Below are 17,276 nucleotides of genomic sequence, written 5' to 3'. Positions count from 1 at the left end.
TAGATAGGGGCATTCACCAGGAGTTTGCTAACACCAACACTCCCCAAGAGAATGGCATTTTGGAGCGGAAGAACTGAAGTGTGATTGAGATGGTGTGCACCATGATGGAGCACCGATAGACACCTAAGTTTTTGTGGGCTGAGGCAGTGGCTACCGCAGTTCACATCCTCAATCGATCTCCCACTTCGGCCGTTGCCAAGATGACACCTTTTGAGGCTTACTTTGGGACTAAGCTTGATGTCTCTTATTTTAGGATCTTTGGGTCTAACACTTAATGTGCACATCCCGAAGACGTAGCATGATAAGTTCAAGGCGGTTTCTCGACGACAGGTTTTTGTTGGCCACAGATCCCAATCCCAAGGTTATCGTCTGCTTAATCCCGTCAAGCGGGATGTCTACACGAGCCGAGATGTGCGGTTCGTGGAAGTTTCGGCCATAGAGAGGGGTGAGGAGCACCTTGTTCTTGGAGATCTAGGGGAGAGTCAGGGACTCGAGACGGTTCCTTTGGAGCCAGAGTCTTTTGATGGAGATTCTTCTTTTGATTCAGAGTCTTCATTTCCACCGGTCACCCCTGAGGAGCTTTCGTCTGTGGATGTTCCGGAGTCTTCCAGTAGATGGAGAGTGACAGGGAGAGGTCCGGGCCTCCTTGTTGGGCTCGTGACACACTCCGAGATTCAGGGATCAAGGGGAGTGGGAACCGCAGGATGGACCGCAGAGGTCACGGAGGACTCATGCACACTCTTGGACGCTTGTTTGCTCTAACTATTGTTTGATGACTCGTGTTATGCAAGATCGTGGGTTCACTTCAGTGAAGGAGGCTTTACAGTCTGACCATTGGTGGAAGGCTATGGAAGTTGAGTTGGAGGCTATTGAGAGGAATGGCACTTCGTCTCTTGTGCCTCGTCTCTCTCACAAGAAGGTGATTGGCGTCAAGTGGATCTTCAAGACAAAGTATCTTAGTGATGGTTCTTTGGACAAGCACAAAGCTCGTCTTGTTGCTAAAGGTTTTGCTCAGCGCCCAGGCATTGATTTCCATGATACTTTTGCCCCCACTACTCGTATGGCGTCTATTCGAGCTGTTCTTGCCTTGGTTGGCCATAGGAGATGGCCTGTCTATTAGTTGGATGTGAGGTCGGCCTTTCTGAACATTGACTTGCAGGAGGAGATCTATGTTGAGCAGCCTCTTGGCTTTGGATCCTTGGATGGGAAAGTTTATAGGTTGAAGAAGGCCTTGAATGGCCTCAAGTAGGCTCCGCGTGCATGGAACGAGAAGATTGACTCTTTTTTTCAGTCAAAGTTGGAATATCAACGTTCCAAGGCCAATCCGTAGCTTTATGTGCACACTTTGGAGGTTGGTCGCGTGTTGTTTGTGTTGTATGTTGATGATTTGATTTTGACAGGGGATCATGCACAAAAGGTCCGAGAGACCAAGACAGCTTTACATCAGACATTCGAGATGACGGATTTGGGGCTCCTATATTTCTTCTTGGGTCACGAGATTTATCAGTCTCAGAGGGGGATTTTCATCTCTCAGCAGAGATATCTACAGGAGCTTTTGGTAACTTTCGAGATGGAGACTTGTCGGACCATTACTACTCCTATGGATCCAAACTGGAAGGCCACTTCACACTCACATTCTCCCTTGACGGATGCTTCTCGCTACCGTTAGTTGATTGGATCCTTGATTTGACTTCTAAACACTCGTGTTGATCTTTGTTTGCTGTGGGTCTTTTGGCCGGGTTCGTGTCTGAACCCAAACAGGTGCATTGATAGGTTGCCTTGAGGATTCTTTGGTATTTGAGGGGGACCTCTGACTTAGGGATTTCTTATCCAACAGGTACAGATGCTTCAGATCTTGTTCTTGCAGGTTGGAGCGACTCGGATTGGGTTGGTGATGTGGACCACCGGCGATCTACTACAAGCTACTGTTTTACCTTGGGAATAGGTGTTATCTCTTGGAGTAGCAAGAAGTAGCCCACGGTAGCCCTTTCTTCTACTGAGGCGGAGTATCGGGCTACGTCTTCCACCACATGTGAGGTTGTGTGGCTTCGGAGACTGTTGGAGGAGCTTGGCTGCCCCCAGACTCGTCCTACTCTTCTGCGGTGCGACAATGAGAGTTGCATTGCCTTGGTGCGGAATCCTGTATTCAACGCCCGGACAAAGCACATTGAGATCCAATATCACTTCATTCGGGAGAAGCTTTTGGATGGGACCATTGATGTGGAGTATTGCGAGACGGAGGATAATCTTGCAGATTTTTTTACGAAGGCAAGCGCTTCCCCAGGCTCTTCTTCGGCAGCATTCCAGATCCCTCAGTCTTTTGACCCGTCCAGGCTCTGAGAGGGGGTGTTGGAGAGTCAGTTTCTAGACAGCAGTGTGTAGAGTCGTACGGACAGAGCAGGTGCCACATCAGTAGTACGGCAAGATGCCACGTCAGCTGGGTGGACAAGTGCCATGTGGCACTAGTATAGTCGGACAACAGTTCTGCACAATCAGACTATTTTTTTGATTATTTTACTGCAGTCGGCTGCATTAATTGCAGCTGACTTGGTGCTGGTATTTCCTATTTTTTGGCTATATATAGCCAGTTGATGGCACACACTCTTATTCATTGATTCAGGTTCTGATCTTGAGATCTGTTGGCTGAGACAAACTGTGCTTGGGCTGATAGAGATCGAGGTCATCAAGTCAAAGTGAGAGCGGAATTTAGGTGACGGGAAGTGCTTAAAAATAGCTAAAAATTATGAATATCGAGGAAAAAATATTCACCGTCAAAGGCGGCGGCTCGATCTAGGACGATTTTAAGCGCCAAAGTGCTTTAAAGGCGCCCGAGCGACACTTGTTGATTTTTCATAATTTTTCAGACAGTCGTGCGGGTTGACACAAGCTACTGGCCAATGCGAGATGCTAAGCCGGACGCCCAGGATTTTTCAGAGCTCGATTCCGAGTCCGGACGGGGAAATGGCCAAGAAACCGGTCAAGATGCGAAAAGGTGGACCAAAGTTTGGCCAAATGAGTAAGTGACTCTTGGGAGCCCAAGATTAAAATGCTACATGAAAGATTAGAGCAAATCGTGGAGAGAGAGAGAGGAGGAAAATCAACGCCATCACGTCCGAAAAATGCGCCATGAGGATGATGGTGCTTCTCCCTGCCTGCAAACAACCCCCCCCAATCATCATTGCCCCTCATTTCCCTCTGTATCCTGACTCTATCGCCGCCCTTCGCTCGCGCAATGGTGGCCTGGTTTGAAATTTCTGATTCTAGTCTTTCTCTCTCCTCCCTCTCTCTCTTCTAAAGGCAAGATCATGTGGGAAGAAGAAGGAAGAAGAAAGAATGATGGAGGCTTGTCCGGCATGGACCGGATTGCTACACGGGCTGAGAATGGTGATTTGTGATGTTGCTGGACATGAAGTGTTGCTGTTTTCCAAATCTACAGCCATGGACAAAAAACCCGAAACACGCGTTTAAGCGGTAAACTAAAAAATTACAAAGAAAATTTAGTGTTTTATGCTTTTGATTGATGGAATGCCATTCATATGGACTAAGATTTGATTATGCTGCTGATTCTTCTGAGTTCTTACTGTTTATAACCAGAAATCATGAAAAACATGCATTTCATGGCTCGAAATAATGTCAAGAAACCCGAAAACACATGAAAAATGGGGAAAAACAAGGGTTTTGGGCATATAAATGGGAAAAACCGTCGATACACATCAACTAATCTTTCAATTTTGTTGCAAATGAACTAAGGGCCACAGCCCATAAACTGGTTTTCATTTTCAGCAATTTAAAAAATACAAGAAAATGAAGAAAATGGTGGGAAAATGATAAAAAAACCATGAAAAATAGGGAAAAAATACATTTGGGGCTACGAAAAATATAGAAAAATAGGATTTATGTTTGTTGATGTATAGCAAGGCTGGGGCATGAAGTTATGCTTCAGTTCAGCCTTGTTTATATGTTTTAGTGCGTGTTTCCTTCCTTTCTCCACATAAAATGACAAGGAAACCCTAAAAGAAATGAATGCAATGATGCACTATCAACGGGGAAGGGTAGAGTTGTGGAAAAAATGGTTAAATGGCGCTGAGCATGAGGAATAATTTGTTGATTTTATATGCATTGCATCTAGGACGGAATAATAATGATAAAAATTAAAACCTAGTAGCACGAAGATCACTTCGGTGCTAGGTGTTGCAACGAAGCACAAAGCGGTTAGAAAGAAAAGCATGAAAGAGATGTTTTACACTTGCACGCTGCTGGTTTTTAAAATGTTTGAGCACTAGGCATCCACCTCTTTGCATGATCATTTAGAGGAAATTAAAAGTATCAGAGTCAGCTCCTGGATACGCATAGCAATTGTTTTCAGTAGGCCTTTGACCCACCGTTGAGAGCGTGAGGTTCCTATGCTGTAGGCTAGTCGTGGGATCATAAAGGGGAAGTCAAGTAAGGACAATGGTACATTCCTGGATACGTTTATTTGGTACCTTGAGTGACGTTTGTGCGAAATGTCTAAATGTTGAGCGGCGCATCGAGGGGCCAATCCCCAAGGTGTAGGAGAGTCGCAGAGGGTTGACGGCATTCAGCCGTAGGAGGAACCCCATGTGTATGTGATTCGAGCCTATTTGGCTATGTGAAAGGGACTCCCTCTGAGGAGTAATATTGGGTTAGGATCAGTTGGACTACAACGTATTACAAACGCAATGTGTAGGAAGGCAGAGATTTTGATAGACGCTCCTGGCCGCGAGGCCGAGGGGTTGTCTTGTGCATAGTGACGAGGTCCGGCTAGTGCATGAGCCAGTGCCGGCCCGTTTTTAGGTCCATCACAGAGAAACACGCAGATATTTCCTCTGCCCCCGTGTATATTTCTGCACTCTTATACAGCATACTACACTTCTGATTTTCTGCGTTTACACTTTCTCCTTTTCTCTCTCTCTCTCTTTGTCTTTGTCCTACGCTTCCGCATCGCTGCACACTGGTACAGTCAGACAACAGTTCTGCATAGTCGGACTGTTTTCCTGATTATTTTACTGAAGTCGGCAGCATTAAATGCAGCCGACCTGGTGCTGGTATTTTCTATTTTTTGGTTATATATAGCCAGTTGGTGGCACACACTCTTATTCATCGATTCAGGTTCTGATCTTGAGATTTGTTGGCTGTGACAGACTGTGCTTGGTTTGACGGAGATCAAGGTCATCAAGTCGGAGACACACACATATATTTCCTCTGCCCCCATGCATATTTTTGCACTCTTATACAGCATACTACACTGCAGATTTTCTGCGTTTACACTATCTCCTTTTCTCTCTCTCTCTCCTCTCTGTGTTCACTCTCTCTCAGTCTTTGTCCTACGCTTCTGCATTGCTGCACTTTGATAGAGTGGAATACACTTAGGAATTAATCGTGGAGTGTCCACCATGCATGCAAGATGTGTGTATAATGGATCCAAAGGTGGGTCTGGGCTGATTGGGCATGGGCATGGCAGCCACATTTGTAGCCCAAGGAGGAGGGATAGGGACATGGTAGGCAGAGGACGGAAATCCTTGCATGGGAGTGACCCATAGAGTGAGAGACAATAGTAGACCATAGGCGGGGGATGGAAACCCTTGTATTTGAGAGGTTGAGGTTTTCAAGAGTTGTAGGGAGGTAGCTGCAATACCTGATATGCAAGTAATCTTGGAACTCTTCATCTATCATGAAACACGTATCTGGCTAAGGAGAAGAAGGTGAAAGTGAAGTGTCATCTTTCTTGTGGAGTCCATAATACCTCCTCGGGGCCTCCAACGATAGAAAAGCGTGATAAGATAGTAGAATCTCGAGGAGTCTGAGACATTGTGAATAGTTACGTGTCATTTGTGTATCTCACACAAAACCAAGCCTTCACAATAACCACAAGATACTCTATACAAGAGTACCATCTATGACACCATGTGAAGATATTCTAGGGTTTGCATTGAGAGAACACAGAATGTATGAACACGACTAAAACACAATAACGCAAAAAGCAAAAACACAAACACAAACAGAGAAGAAAGAGAAATTTGAAGTGAATGAATCAATGCTACAAATGATGGAAATCGTGTACAAGATGCTCAAAGGCAAAAGAATGAGAGTAGCTGGAGTATGACATCCACCGAGATGGATCTCAAGTGCTATAATCACCAATCAGAGCTAAGATAATACTGAGAGTGGAGGAGCAGCAGGCTGGTAACCAAGACACAATAATTTGGAGGCTAGATCTGGCTGAACATAGTAGTGTACCACCCAAAAAGTGCTGGAAACTGATCACCCAAGGCTGATAGCAACAGCTGAAAGAGGGAGGGGTGCTGATGCAAGCCAGCCTGCAGAGGCAGTAAATGCAGGCAGCAGATGGAGAAAACAGGCAACAACTACTGATGTGGCAAATCTACAGCAAAATACAGCCTGTCCTGGGGTCATTAGGTTGCTGGCAGCAGTAGAAATTAGGTCACCAAGTGAAGCTGCAATCAAGAAAGGCTGGATAGCTGATGTAGACAGGCCGAAGGCTCAAGATTTTGGCCAATAGAGCTGAAAAGATACATGCATGTTTGATTGGACATAGGTTTCAAATAGTCCAACTGAGACATGAGGGTAATATGCCTCTGATCATTATGGTTTATGTTGATGACATGCTGCTCAAATTCCTAATGAGATAGGACATATATTGATGATTTTAAGTCTAAGTTTAATTCAGCTTTGACATGTCAAGTTTGGGGCTGTTGCATCATTATTTGGGCGGCATTTAGTTCAAGCAATGTGATGGAGATGTTGCTTTGTGACAAACAAAGTATGTTGAGATATCATTGTAGAGATCTTGAAGACTATAAGCCTATTGCTACTTCTGTGGAGATAGGTTTAAAGTTGGGCCGTCATGATACCAAAGACTACTTTGATGTCTTTCTCTATCAAAAGGTTGTTAGATGCTTGATTTATGTATGCATTATGATGCCTAACATTTAGTTTGTCGTCTCACAGATGAGCAAGTTTATGCATAGCCCAGATACTAAGCATTGGTAGGTAATAAAGCGGATCTTTTGCTATGTGGCACCTCGGGCTGTTTTATCTAAGGGGGGGGATCATTACTGCTAGATTTATGTGCTTTTTTGGATTCTAACTAGGTTAATTATTATGATACTCATGTTTCCACAAGTGATTTTTGCTTCATGCTTGGTAGTTCATGCATATTGTGGTTGAGCGAGAAGTAGCCCACCATGGCCGCACATGTTGTGGACAATCATAGCCAAATAACTCTCAACCAAGAAAAGGATCTCTAGATTTATGAGAGTATCTTCGTATTGCCTTATGTGTTATTGCCACAATAAATCAATCCCTTACCTTTTTTGGCATTGCAAAGAAGCTAGAGCTCTATGAAGCACGATAAAAGATTGGTGCAATGGTCTCAAACTCGATGTTGTCGCAAGATTTAAAAAACCTTTGGAGATCTAGAGCTCTTGATGAGTAAAGTTATAAACTATGGAATATTGCTAGAATTATGATCCACAAATATTTGTGGTTGAATAGACATAAGATTCTATACAATCAATAAGGAAAAATCTATTTGTAACATTTAGTTTCAAACTACAAGAGAAATATTTTAGCTTTATTCAAAGTTTTGAGTAAGGTTGCCTTTTCAAACTTGTCTCTAGGGGTTGTGTGGTCTTGTCTATTTCATCCTATGGTTATGTAAATATTTTGATTGATGTACTTTGTATTAGTTTTTTTAAAGAAAAGTAAAAGGAGCGAAGTGTATCAAGGAATTACCATCAATGTAACATTTAAAGCTTCCACATGAAAGGATTTGCGTGCATTCCACAACTTAGCTTAGTAGCCATAATATGGCAAGACCCTTAGGAGAGTGCATACAAAGAATTGAAAAAAGTGTTATTGGATCTAAGGCTCTCAAACAAGTAAGGGTATTACTCATCACGTGAGTGTAAGACTCAACTGTTATTCTATGTGTATGAGGGGAGGTATCCCAAACATGCTGCATTCTTGTGGCATCAAATGTGCTTGAGCACCATGGCTCTAGTGATTGCCCAAACTTTCTATGATGCTTTGTTCATGTCCCCCTATCACCAAAGGGCATGCTAACCTACGAGTGGAAACCCGCTTGCTCTATATTCCTTTCCATCTTATTCGAAAGGAGTCTCACATTTGGGCACTCCTTGAATAAGTGCAAAAGTGGATCAAATCCCTAAGAGGAGCCTTCTTAATGAACTTCCCATGATAAGTCTAAACGAGGATCAAACATCCCAAATGACCCTTCCTATTTAGATTTGATCATGAATCTAAATAAAACAAATGGCTCATTGTACATTTAAACCTTTTGCGAATTAGTTATGTCTCTTAGTTGTTAACTTGTGCCATGTGTGGGTTTGAACATTTTTGAACTTTTAGTTCTCTATATTTGTGTAAGCTATAGCTTGTAGTTGACATCTAAGTATCTAGAAGTGATCATAGAAGTCGCTTCCAAGAACATTGGCATATTCTAATGGTGTTTGTTATGACATATTGGTTTAAACCTTTTGATTATCGCCAAACATCTAGTTTATTGTATGTGAGAATCATCCAAGTATCTAAAATAATCATGGAAGTTGCTTGCAAGGTCTTGTTGCTTATTGCCTATTAGATACATAGGAAGAACATTAGATTTTCCTAAAGTTTGTATGAAATGTATGGGTTGTGTTTTTTTTTGTCTAATTATTATGGTTCTCAATTTTGTTTTCTAAGCTCTTTGTTCTCTATTTTTGCAAAAGCATTGCTTATAACTCTAAGAACTAAGGAAATTGAGAAAGTTGCTAAACTTGCCTATTTTCATAGTATATGAATTGAAAGCTTTCAAGATTATCATTAATGGTTTAGCCTTATACGAGGGCAAACACAGACACTTATTTTTGTATTTGTCTTACCACTAAAACAAATATGGTTCTATGGCAAACATGCACATGTAATTTTGGGCTCGTCTAACTTATAATAATTATTTTTCTATCAAAATTTCTTGTGTTTGCAATGTTCTTCACTCATCCATGTGATATTATTGGATCAAAGCTTTTGGCCATCATGCAAGGTTTAGTGCTATTGCCCCTAAGGGCAATCCCAATGTGGTTGGTCATTTGAAAAGGCCAACTAACCATCACATGCTTGGTTGGCTTTAAACTACAATACAAGGACAAAATGTCTCTCAAGTAAATAGGAGTCAATACTTTAGTATGTCTTCTATATCAACCTAAAATCAATTTCTAACAAAGTTATGTTTTATCATTAGCAAGGTCAAAGGCCCACTAATTACTAGTTTAATTATTCATTCATATATAATTGAAGAGCTATAGATCTGAAGAGCTTATTGTTTAGAAAAGGCCATATGACTAAAAAAGTAAATGTCAATATGCTAGTGAGCCATAGAACACAAGAATGATAAGGTGTTCTTGAAGCACTGTCTATAGCAAACAAAAATGATAAGGTGCTCAAAAAGTTAATTATATTCGCTTTTACCATGCTTGCATTTATTATGTGACTTAATTAACAATTGAATTGATTTGCATAAAATGTATTTCAACATCTAATCCTCACAACAAGGTATTTAAACTTACAAACTTAAGTAAGTAATCATTTTAAACATTCTCTACAAAGTTGGATAATAAGATCACTCAAGCTTCATGAGATATTTTAAGACATTATGATGTAGAAACTATTTTAGAAGGATTTTTAGGGGATTCTACTTAACTTAAATAGAAAACCTAATTTATGAAACACAAGAAAGAATTGCAACTATGGAGACACATGTGTGAAAAATATTAATCAATAAACTTAATTTTATGTTGCTTTACATGTGCTTTGTTTGTAAAGCTAGCACATCTAATACATGAGTAGTGGAAAATTGGAATGGCATTTGGCTCATATGTTTCCATTTATAAATTGGTTTATAAATCATAATTATTAATTATTAATTGATATTTTTTCAAAACAACTAGTTGTAATTTTAAAAATATACTTTAAATCACAAGTCATTGATAAGAGCATTGTAGATGAAGCAACAAGAGCCAAAGATTGGCTATGCTTGCTATATATAGAGATAAAAAGTAAAAGACTATATAGTGTTAATAAGATTTGTATTGCTTTCAAAATGTAGATTTAACAAGTCATAAGTAAAAATAAAATAGTAAAAGAATTAGTAAAAATCATTGAATGAAAAAGAGTGTACATGAAGATAAATTGAAGTCTTTATATGTAAGAGTCTATTTTATTTAATACTTAAAATAGCCATAAAGGTTTAGCAAAAATCATATGAGTAAAAGCTGCATAGCACAACGAACAGAATTTGAGTGAGAAATAAAGAATATGTAGTAAATATGATAAGAATAGAATTTTTTTTTAAATTATCAAATGAGTTAATATAAAGATACCTTTATCTACTCATGTGCTTTCATCGTGAAGCTTAGATAGCAATTTAAATAAATGATAGGTAAAGAGCATAAGGCTAGTTGGAAAAACTTTGACTAGGTGAAAGATAGATTGATAATGGCTTTGGATGAATATTTCTTTTATAGCCTAAGAAGGTAGTGTAGCTGGTGTGTTTGACAATATTATGAACTTTTTCTAGTCGATGAAAGAATATTTTAGAATTTATTTCTTTATCGTTAAACCCCAAAATAGGGGTCCTTACTAACTTCCACACCCTGCAGCTCAATATTTTGTGCCTTGAGTCACTATCAATATAACTACTCTATTTAATCCAAAGGCTAGATCCACAAAGGTTTACATTTTTGCCATTTGGTCACACATACCTCATTTAACATACAAGTCAGGGTCCAACCAATGTTCAAGCTCACACATGGCTTTTTCTCATAATGGGGGTCTTACAACTTAGAGCACTATGGATCATTGGTAGCATCTTACAAGGGTGGGGTATTAAGCATATCTAACATCCCTTCCCTCTCCCTCCCCCCACTTGGCCGGAAACGTCCATGGACTATATTCTTGGCCCAATAATGAGTTTTTAAAGATGATGAACTTGAAGCAGGTCCTTCATAAGAGTTTTGGTGAAGATATTTGTTACATTCTTCTCCATTAAGCTCTATTATCTTATCCATGATCCAATCACACACATAGTGATACTAGATCTCAATGTGTTTGGTGCATGCGTGAAAAACTAGATTTTTGGCAATTGCAATGTGACTTTGATTGTCACATCTTAGCATTGTCAGATCTTCATATTGTACTCCCATATGCTATAGGATCTTCTTAAGCATACTGCTTCATATGCAGCATAACAAGTTGCCTTGTACTGTGCTTTTGTAGAGGAGAGTGCTACAGTTAGTTTCTTCTTATTGATCTAAGAGAAGATTCTTGAATCCAAAGAGAAACAATATCCATAAATTGATATCTTGGAATCACTGTCATCTATCCATTCCGAGTCATAATTTTTCACAAGAGCACTTCCAAAACCATATGTGATACCGCATGCAAGAGTTTCCTTTAGGTATTTAAGTATTTTCATCCTAGCTTTTCAATGACTTTCTTGTAGTTTATTTGAGAATCTACTCAAAATACCACCAACAAAACTAATATATGGTCTAGTATTACATAAGTAGATGAGACTACCGACCAATCTCATGTATCTTCCAATATTTGCTAGTACTTATGAATCCTCAACGAATGACTTCACATTGATCTCCATAGGTGTAGCTATCTCCTTACAATCGGTCATGCCAAATGCTTTCAAAAACTCCCATATATACTTCTTTTAAAAGATGAAGATTTTGCAAGACTTCTATCTCCAAATAACAATGTAACAAGCCCAAGTTTGTCATTTCAAACTCAGAGCTCAAAGCCTTTCGAATTTGATGGATTGTATCTTCATAGTCACCTATAATAGAAGGTTATTCATATATAGGACAATCGCTACAAAATTTTCACCATCCTTGTAAACATTCAAGTTAGCATATCTGAGGCATATCTTTTGAAATTTAAGCCTAAATTTTTTTTATCTATCCACTAGTACTATGGTCTAGGGGCTTGTTTCAACCCATACAATGCCTTCTTTAGCTTACAAACTTTGTTCTCAGAATGGGGACCTCAAACTCTAGTGGTTAAGCCATGTACACCTCCTTCTTGAGGTCACCATTTAAGAATGTTGATTTAATATCCATTTAGTAAATTGGCCATTTCTTACGAGTGGCCACTACAAGTATTGTGCAAATAGTGGTTATTCTAGTAGTTTAAGCGAATGATTTTTTAAAATCAAATCCTTCAACTTATAAAAATCCATGTGCAACTAATCTGGATTTGTACTTTTCTAAGCTTCAATCAACCTTGTACTTTACCTTCCAAACCCACTTGGTGTCAATAATCTCCTTCTTTTCTAGTCGATCCACTAGCTCCCAAGTATCATTCTTCATTATACTGTCATACTCAGCTTGCATAGCGGCTTTCCATACTGGATCATTAAGTACTTCTTCCAAGTCTATTGTCTTCTTTACTTTTCTCATAATCTCGACTATCAAGGCTATATTGACTATGCGAGCAAAAACATTTCTTTGCTTCTCTATTCTCTAAGACCTCCTTGGTTTATTTGCCTTTTTTGCAATAGTGCTAGGCATAGGATTATTGTGATCATAGAGATGCTTCATCCATCATGGCAATGGCTTTTTTGGTGGCATGATTGCAGGTTGGTGAAATTTCTCCTTATCATTTGAAGATGATGGTTTCTTCTCCTTGAGGATAGGGATAGATCTTGGAACAAGTTCACAGTGGACTACTTCGTTGGATGATAAAGTGGAAGAACTTGTATTCTCCTCCTCCACAATATGTGGCTACTCTCTTCGAACACGCATCACGGCTCGCTATAATATTCTCTGTCTCTTAGTCATGCAATTTGTAAGTCTTCTGCTAATCACTATAACCCAGAAAGATACATTTTGTACTTTTTGGTTTTAACTTGTTTCTCTTATCCTTTGGAACATATGTATAACATTCACATCCAAAAGATCTAGAGTGTAAGACAAATGTTTTCTTATCAGAATAGGCCTCATAAGGAGATATGCTCTTAAGAGCCTTTGTATAGCTTCAATTGAGAATGTAAACTGTAATATTGACAACTTCTACCCAAAACTGGTTAGGCAATCCCTTTTCACAATGGTGCAACTTCGACATTTAACAATGCTATTTTGTTGAGGTTTTTAAGACATTGCCAATTGACACTTAACCCCTTTGCTCTCGCAAAAGTCTTCAAACTCCTTTGAGTGTTGAACTCACTACCACCATTTATTTTAAACTTCTTTACACTTGCTATGTTTCAATCTCAACAAGTTCTAGCCATTCTTTAAACTTGCCAAAAGCTTGAGCCTTATCACGAAGAAATTACACCCACATCTTTCTAGTGTACTTGTGGACAATCAATATAAAATAAGATCCCTCCAAGGCTTGTGTATACATTTTACCACACAAGTCAACATGCACCAATTCTAGAGGAGCCATTGCTCTATCCTTACTTTCTTGTGGAAATGTCTTTCTCTATTGCTTGCCCATCATACAAGCTTTGCACGGTTCCTTTATTTCAATTACTACATATAGGTGAGTAATCATACCTTGCTTATGCATCTCCTTTAACACTGCAAAACCAATGTAACTAAATCTTTCATGCCAAAGTTTGCTTGTGCCCATAGGAGTGGTGGTTATAAGAGCACTTAGCTGATATAAGTTGTTCATTCTTTTTCCTTTACTGAAGACTTTGTTGCGAACACTATCAATAATTTATGCACATGTCTTGATGATCCTCACCTCATGGGGCCAATATAAGATATAGAAGTAATCGATAATAGATTTCTCTTGATCTTTGGAATATACAACACATTTGAAAGATTTTTAAGTTCAATATTTGTAACAACAAAGAAAATAGTATATCTATTCTCATTAGGGTATTTTGCATCATCTCGGACCGTCAAAGGGATAGATTCTTATAGAAGTTACATAGAAATATATATACATTTCTTTTTTGTTAGAAGACACCACTATCTAACAACCATGAGTCAGTGGTAGATACTTCTTGTGGCGAGAAACATGCTTCCCTAATGGTTGCCATGAAGAACTCCAACTCTACTTCAACTATGTTGACTATCTCCTTTTTTTATCTTCAGGGTGCTATTATTTTCATTTGCCTTCTTAACACAATAATTTGCAATTGCATATCCTTTCTTCTTACAGTAGAAGCACTCTCTTGAAATTTTTTCTTACCACCTTTCTTTTTCTTACCATTGGTAGAGGAGCCACCTTTGCCTTTCACATTGGTGGAGAATGCAACATCTCCACTGCTCCTACCTTCTCGGGCTGTAAGCCTTAACTTCTCCTTCATTAGTAGTGCATAAAATTTCTCAAATGTCAAAGCTTGGGATCTCCCTTGAATGTTTAGGGCACTTACCAATCCATCAAACTTTTGTGGACAAATTCGAAGATATCTCTGAACTAGCTCCTCACTAGTCTTTCGTATCCTACCACCAACCATTTTGTTGCGCACATTCTTGATCCAAGTTATAAATGCTTCAGTTGTCTCTCCTTTAGTAAACTTCTCTACTACTAGTTGATTCTCCAAGTTTTGAATCCTTGTTTGCTTTTATATTTCATACTAACTACTCGATATGTTACAAGCCTTTGATGCCTTGGTTGTGTATTGAATCAATGTCAAAACAACTTGTAAGGCATACAACGCATTTGCGTTTCCTCATTTCCAAGCTTGTAGAAGATCTACATTTGTAGGAATCATAACACTCAAAATTGATGGGTTGGGGGTGGATTGTGGTTCTGAGTCAGTCCCCAATACAAATTTCAAAAGCTCATGAGAACCAATGAAAGTTATGATTTTAAACTTTCACAAAGTGTCGTTTGTACCATCTAACTTACCTTTGCTAAAGGTTGGTGGATGAAATCTCAATATTTGAATGGTTAGTATAGCAACACCACTACTTGATGCACAAGCACCACTACCTAATACAACATACGCCATTTATCATCTTCATTGTTAAAGCCCTTACCTCTCGCGTGCTCTTCACTCCTTAGAGCCGATAGACTTTCATGCTATGTAAAAATTACATAGCACAACGAACAAAATGTGAGCAAGGAGTAAAGAATACATAGTAAATATGAGAAGGATAGAAATTGCTTTAATTCTAAACAAGTTGATACAAAGATACCTCTGTCCACTTGTGCGCTTCCACTATGAAGCTTTAATGGGGATCTGGATAGATGATAGATGAAGAGCTTAAGACTAGCTAGAGTAACTCTAACTTGGTGAAAGATAGATTGACAATGGCTTTAGAGAGATGTTCCTTTTGTAGCTTGGGACAGTAGTATAGTCGGCACGTCCAACCATATTATGAATCTTTCCTAGTCAACTAGGGAATATTGCCATTACTGTTGGACCCCAAAATAGGGGTCCATGATAACTCCCACACCCCACAACTTGATGCCTTGTGCTTGGAGTTGCGATCACCTTTTGGCCATTTCGTCACATAGACCTCATTTGACATACAAGTCAATGAGCTCACACATAACTTCTCCTCATAATGGGGCCCTTACAAGTTAGAGCACCATGGATCATTGATGGCACCTTACGAGGGTGGAGCATTGAGCATATCTAACATGAGGATCCAAAAATATTAATAAGCACCTCAAAATCAACCAAATATGACTAAGTGATTAAAGACTAATCTCTATAATGCTTAATATCTTTGGCTTAATAAGGAGGATATTGTGTTTGTATTTTGCCCTTTTTGGTAAGCTCTTTAACTTTTAAACCAAAATATCAAGTGAAATATAGACTTTATAAGCAAAAGTTATTACAAACTACTCATTTTGGGAAAGAAGACAAGTCTCCCTTTTAACCCCTTAAACATGTATCAAACAAAAGAGCCTAATAAATGCAGTTGATAAAATTGAAAGGTGCATCATATTGTGGTATACAAAGTAGAAAGAACTTGCAACATATAATGAGATATGTAGCATTACAATTTCTTTGGAAGTAGGCATACTTACCTAGTAAAGCTACTAAATGGAGGGATCTAATGGATTACTTCTATATGTAATGAGTTATGTTGATTATCAAATGTAGCTCTCCAATAATCATAAAGCAATAACATAAGATTCAAAACTTTGAGAAGCCTTCAAATTTATAATGTAAGGATTCTTACTATTTTGAACTTACAATGTCTAGGTTTTATATTTTCATATTCTAAGTAACAAAAGAGAGGTTTGTTGCAATGTTTATGTGAGTTCTAAAAATGTATTACTATTATAAATTCGATTGTGTCAAAAGGTTTGCATTGAGTGTAAGAACCACTCGAAGTTGAACTCTTGATCTTTCACAACAAATATACTATATGTTATCAAGGTTGCATATCATTTAGAAATCAACAATTCATAGAAGTCTCTCTTTAGATCTTTTGGTAAAATTTTACCTTATTTTGTGAGGTTACTCTTTTGATGATCAAACATTGAGTATGCAACTCTTTTTTAGATATTTTTTGATGTATTCGTTCTCTTTAAATTAGGCTATTAAAATATTGAGCCACTACACTTTTGTATAATAATGATCTAAACCTTTCCATGCTAGCTTTCATGATGTTTTCTAGTTTTTAAACTAGGTATGCCAAGGAGAGTGTGAAATTAGCTTGTTGGTGGGCATACATGAGTGCCTCCAAAGGATCCAATTTAGATGGTAATGACAAATACTACAAACATTTAATCGTGTTACTTGAAGCTATGTACTTTTTATGGATGCTTGTTTTTGTAGATCATTACTATTGGTCAAGACTTGCAGTTGTTCAAAAGAGACTTGCTCAAGGTGGGGTAAGATTAGCTTCCATCCTAAATGCGATATTTTTACAAGGTTGAAAGCTAAACCGAATGTATTTTGGCGTAAAGACATTTAAAAGGTAAAGGGATCTTGTATAAGAGTGTCCACCATAGTTCTAGATTTGAGATTATGACATTAAATTTGATAGTCATGTGCTAACCGAATTGAGATATTTCAAATGTTAAGATGGCAAATGTGTTAGCATGTTCCGTCATATTATGAGTTTTAACACTAGGATTTTAACATTAACATTAGAGTATTTGATATGTATTTGAATAAGAGAGTTCACACCTTAAGCAAAGGTGATGAAATTAGAGTATTTGATGTATCTGAACTTAAGCAAAGGTGATGAAATTGAGAAAACTATTAGAAAATATGTTGGCTTTTTTTTTCTTATTAAGAAAGGCTTTATGTA

General features: G+C 38.5%; 1 protein-coding gene across 4 annotated transcripts in view; it reads left to right on the top strand.

Annotated features, from left to right (window-relative positions):
- The window catches only part of LOC148029084 (endonuclease 4-like), a 72,499-nt gene extending 55,453 nt beyond the window's left edge, over window positions 1-17,046 (top strand). For 2 of the 4 annotated variants that reach the window (XM_087687846.1, XM_087687842.1), the window contains 2 exons: window positions 16,650-16,723; window positions 16,799-17,046. In XM_087687846.1, coding sequence (XP_087543972.1) covers window positions 16,650-16,723; window position 16,799 — 75 coding nt within the window. In that variant the 3' untranslated portion in view covers window positions 16,800-17,046. Of the gene's footprint in view, window positions 1-12,682; window positions 13,027-16,649; window positions 16,724-16,798 lie in introns of those variants that run through there. The other 2 variants (XM_087687847.1, XM_087687845.1) reach the window with 1 other exon arrangement.
- Window positions 17,047-17,276: the final 230 nt, after the last annotated feature.

Source organism: Lygodium microphyllum, chromosome 11 (genome assembly GCF_053477565.2).
Source record: "Lygodium microphyllum isolate KBCC chromosome 11, Lygodium_microphyllum_v1.1.10, whole genome shotgun sequence".
Classification (NCBI taxonomy): domain Eukaryota; kingdom Viridiplantae; phylum Streptophyta; class Polypodiopsida; order Schizaeales; family Lygodiaceae; genus Lygodium; species Lygodium microphyllum.
The sequence above is the reverse complement of the archived record's forward strand: the minus strand, read 5'-3'. Positions and strand labels throughout refer to the sequence as shown.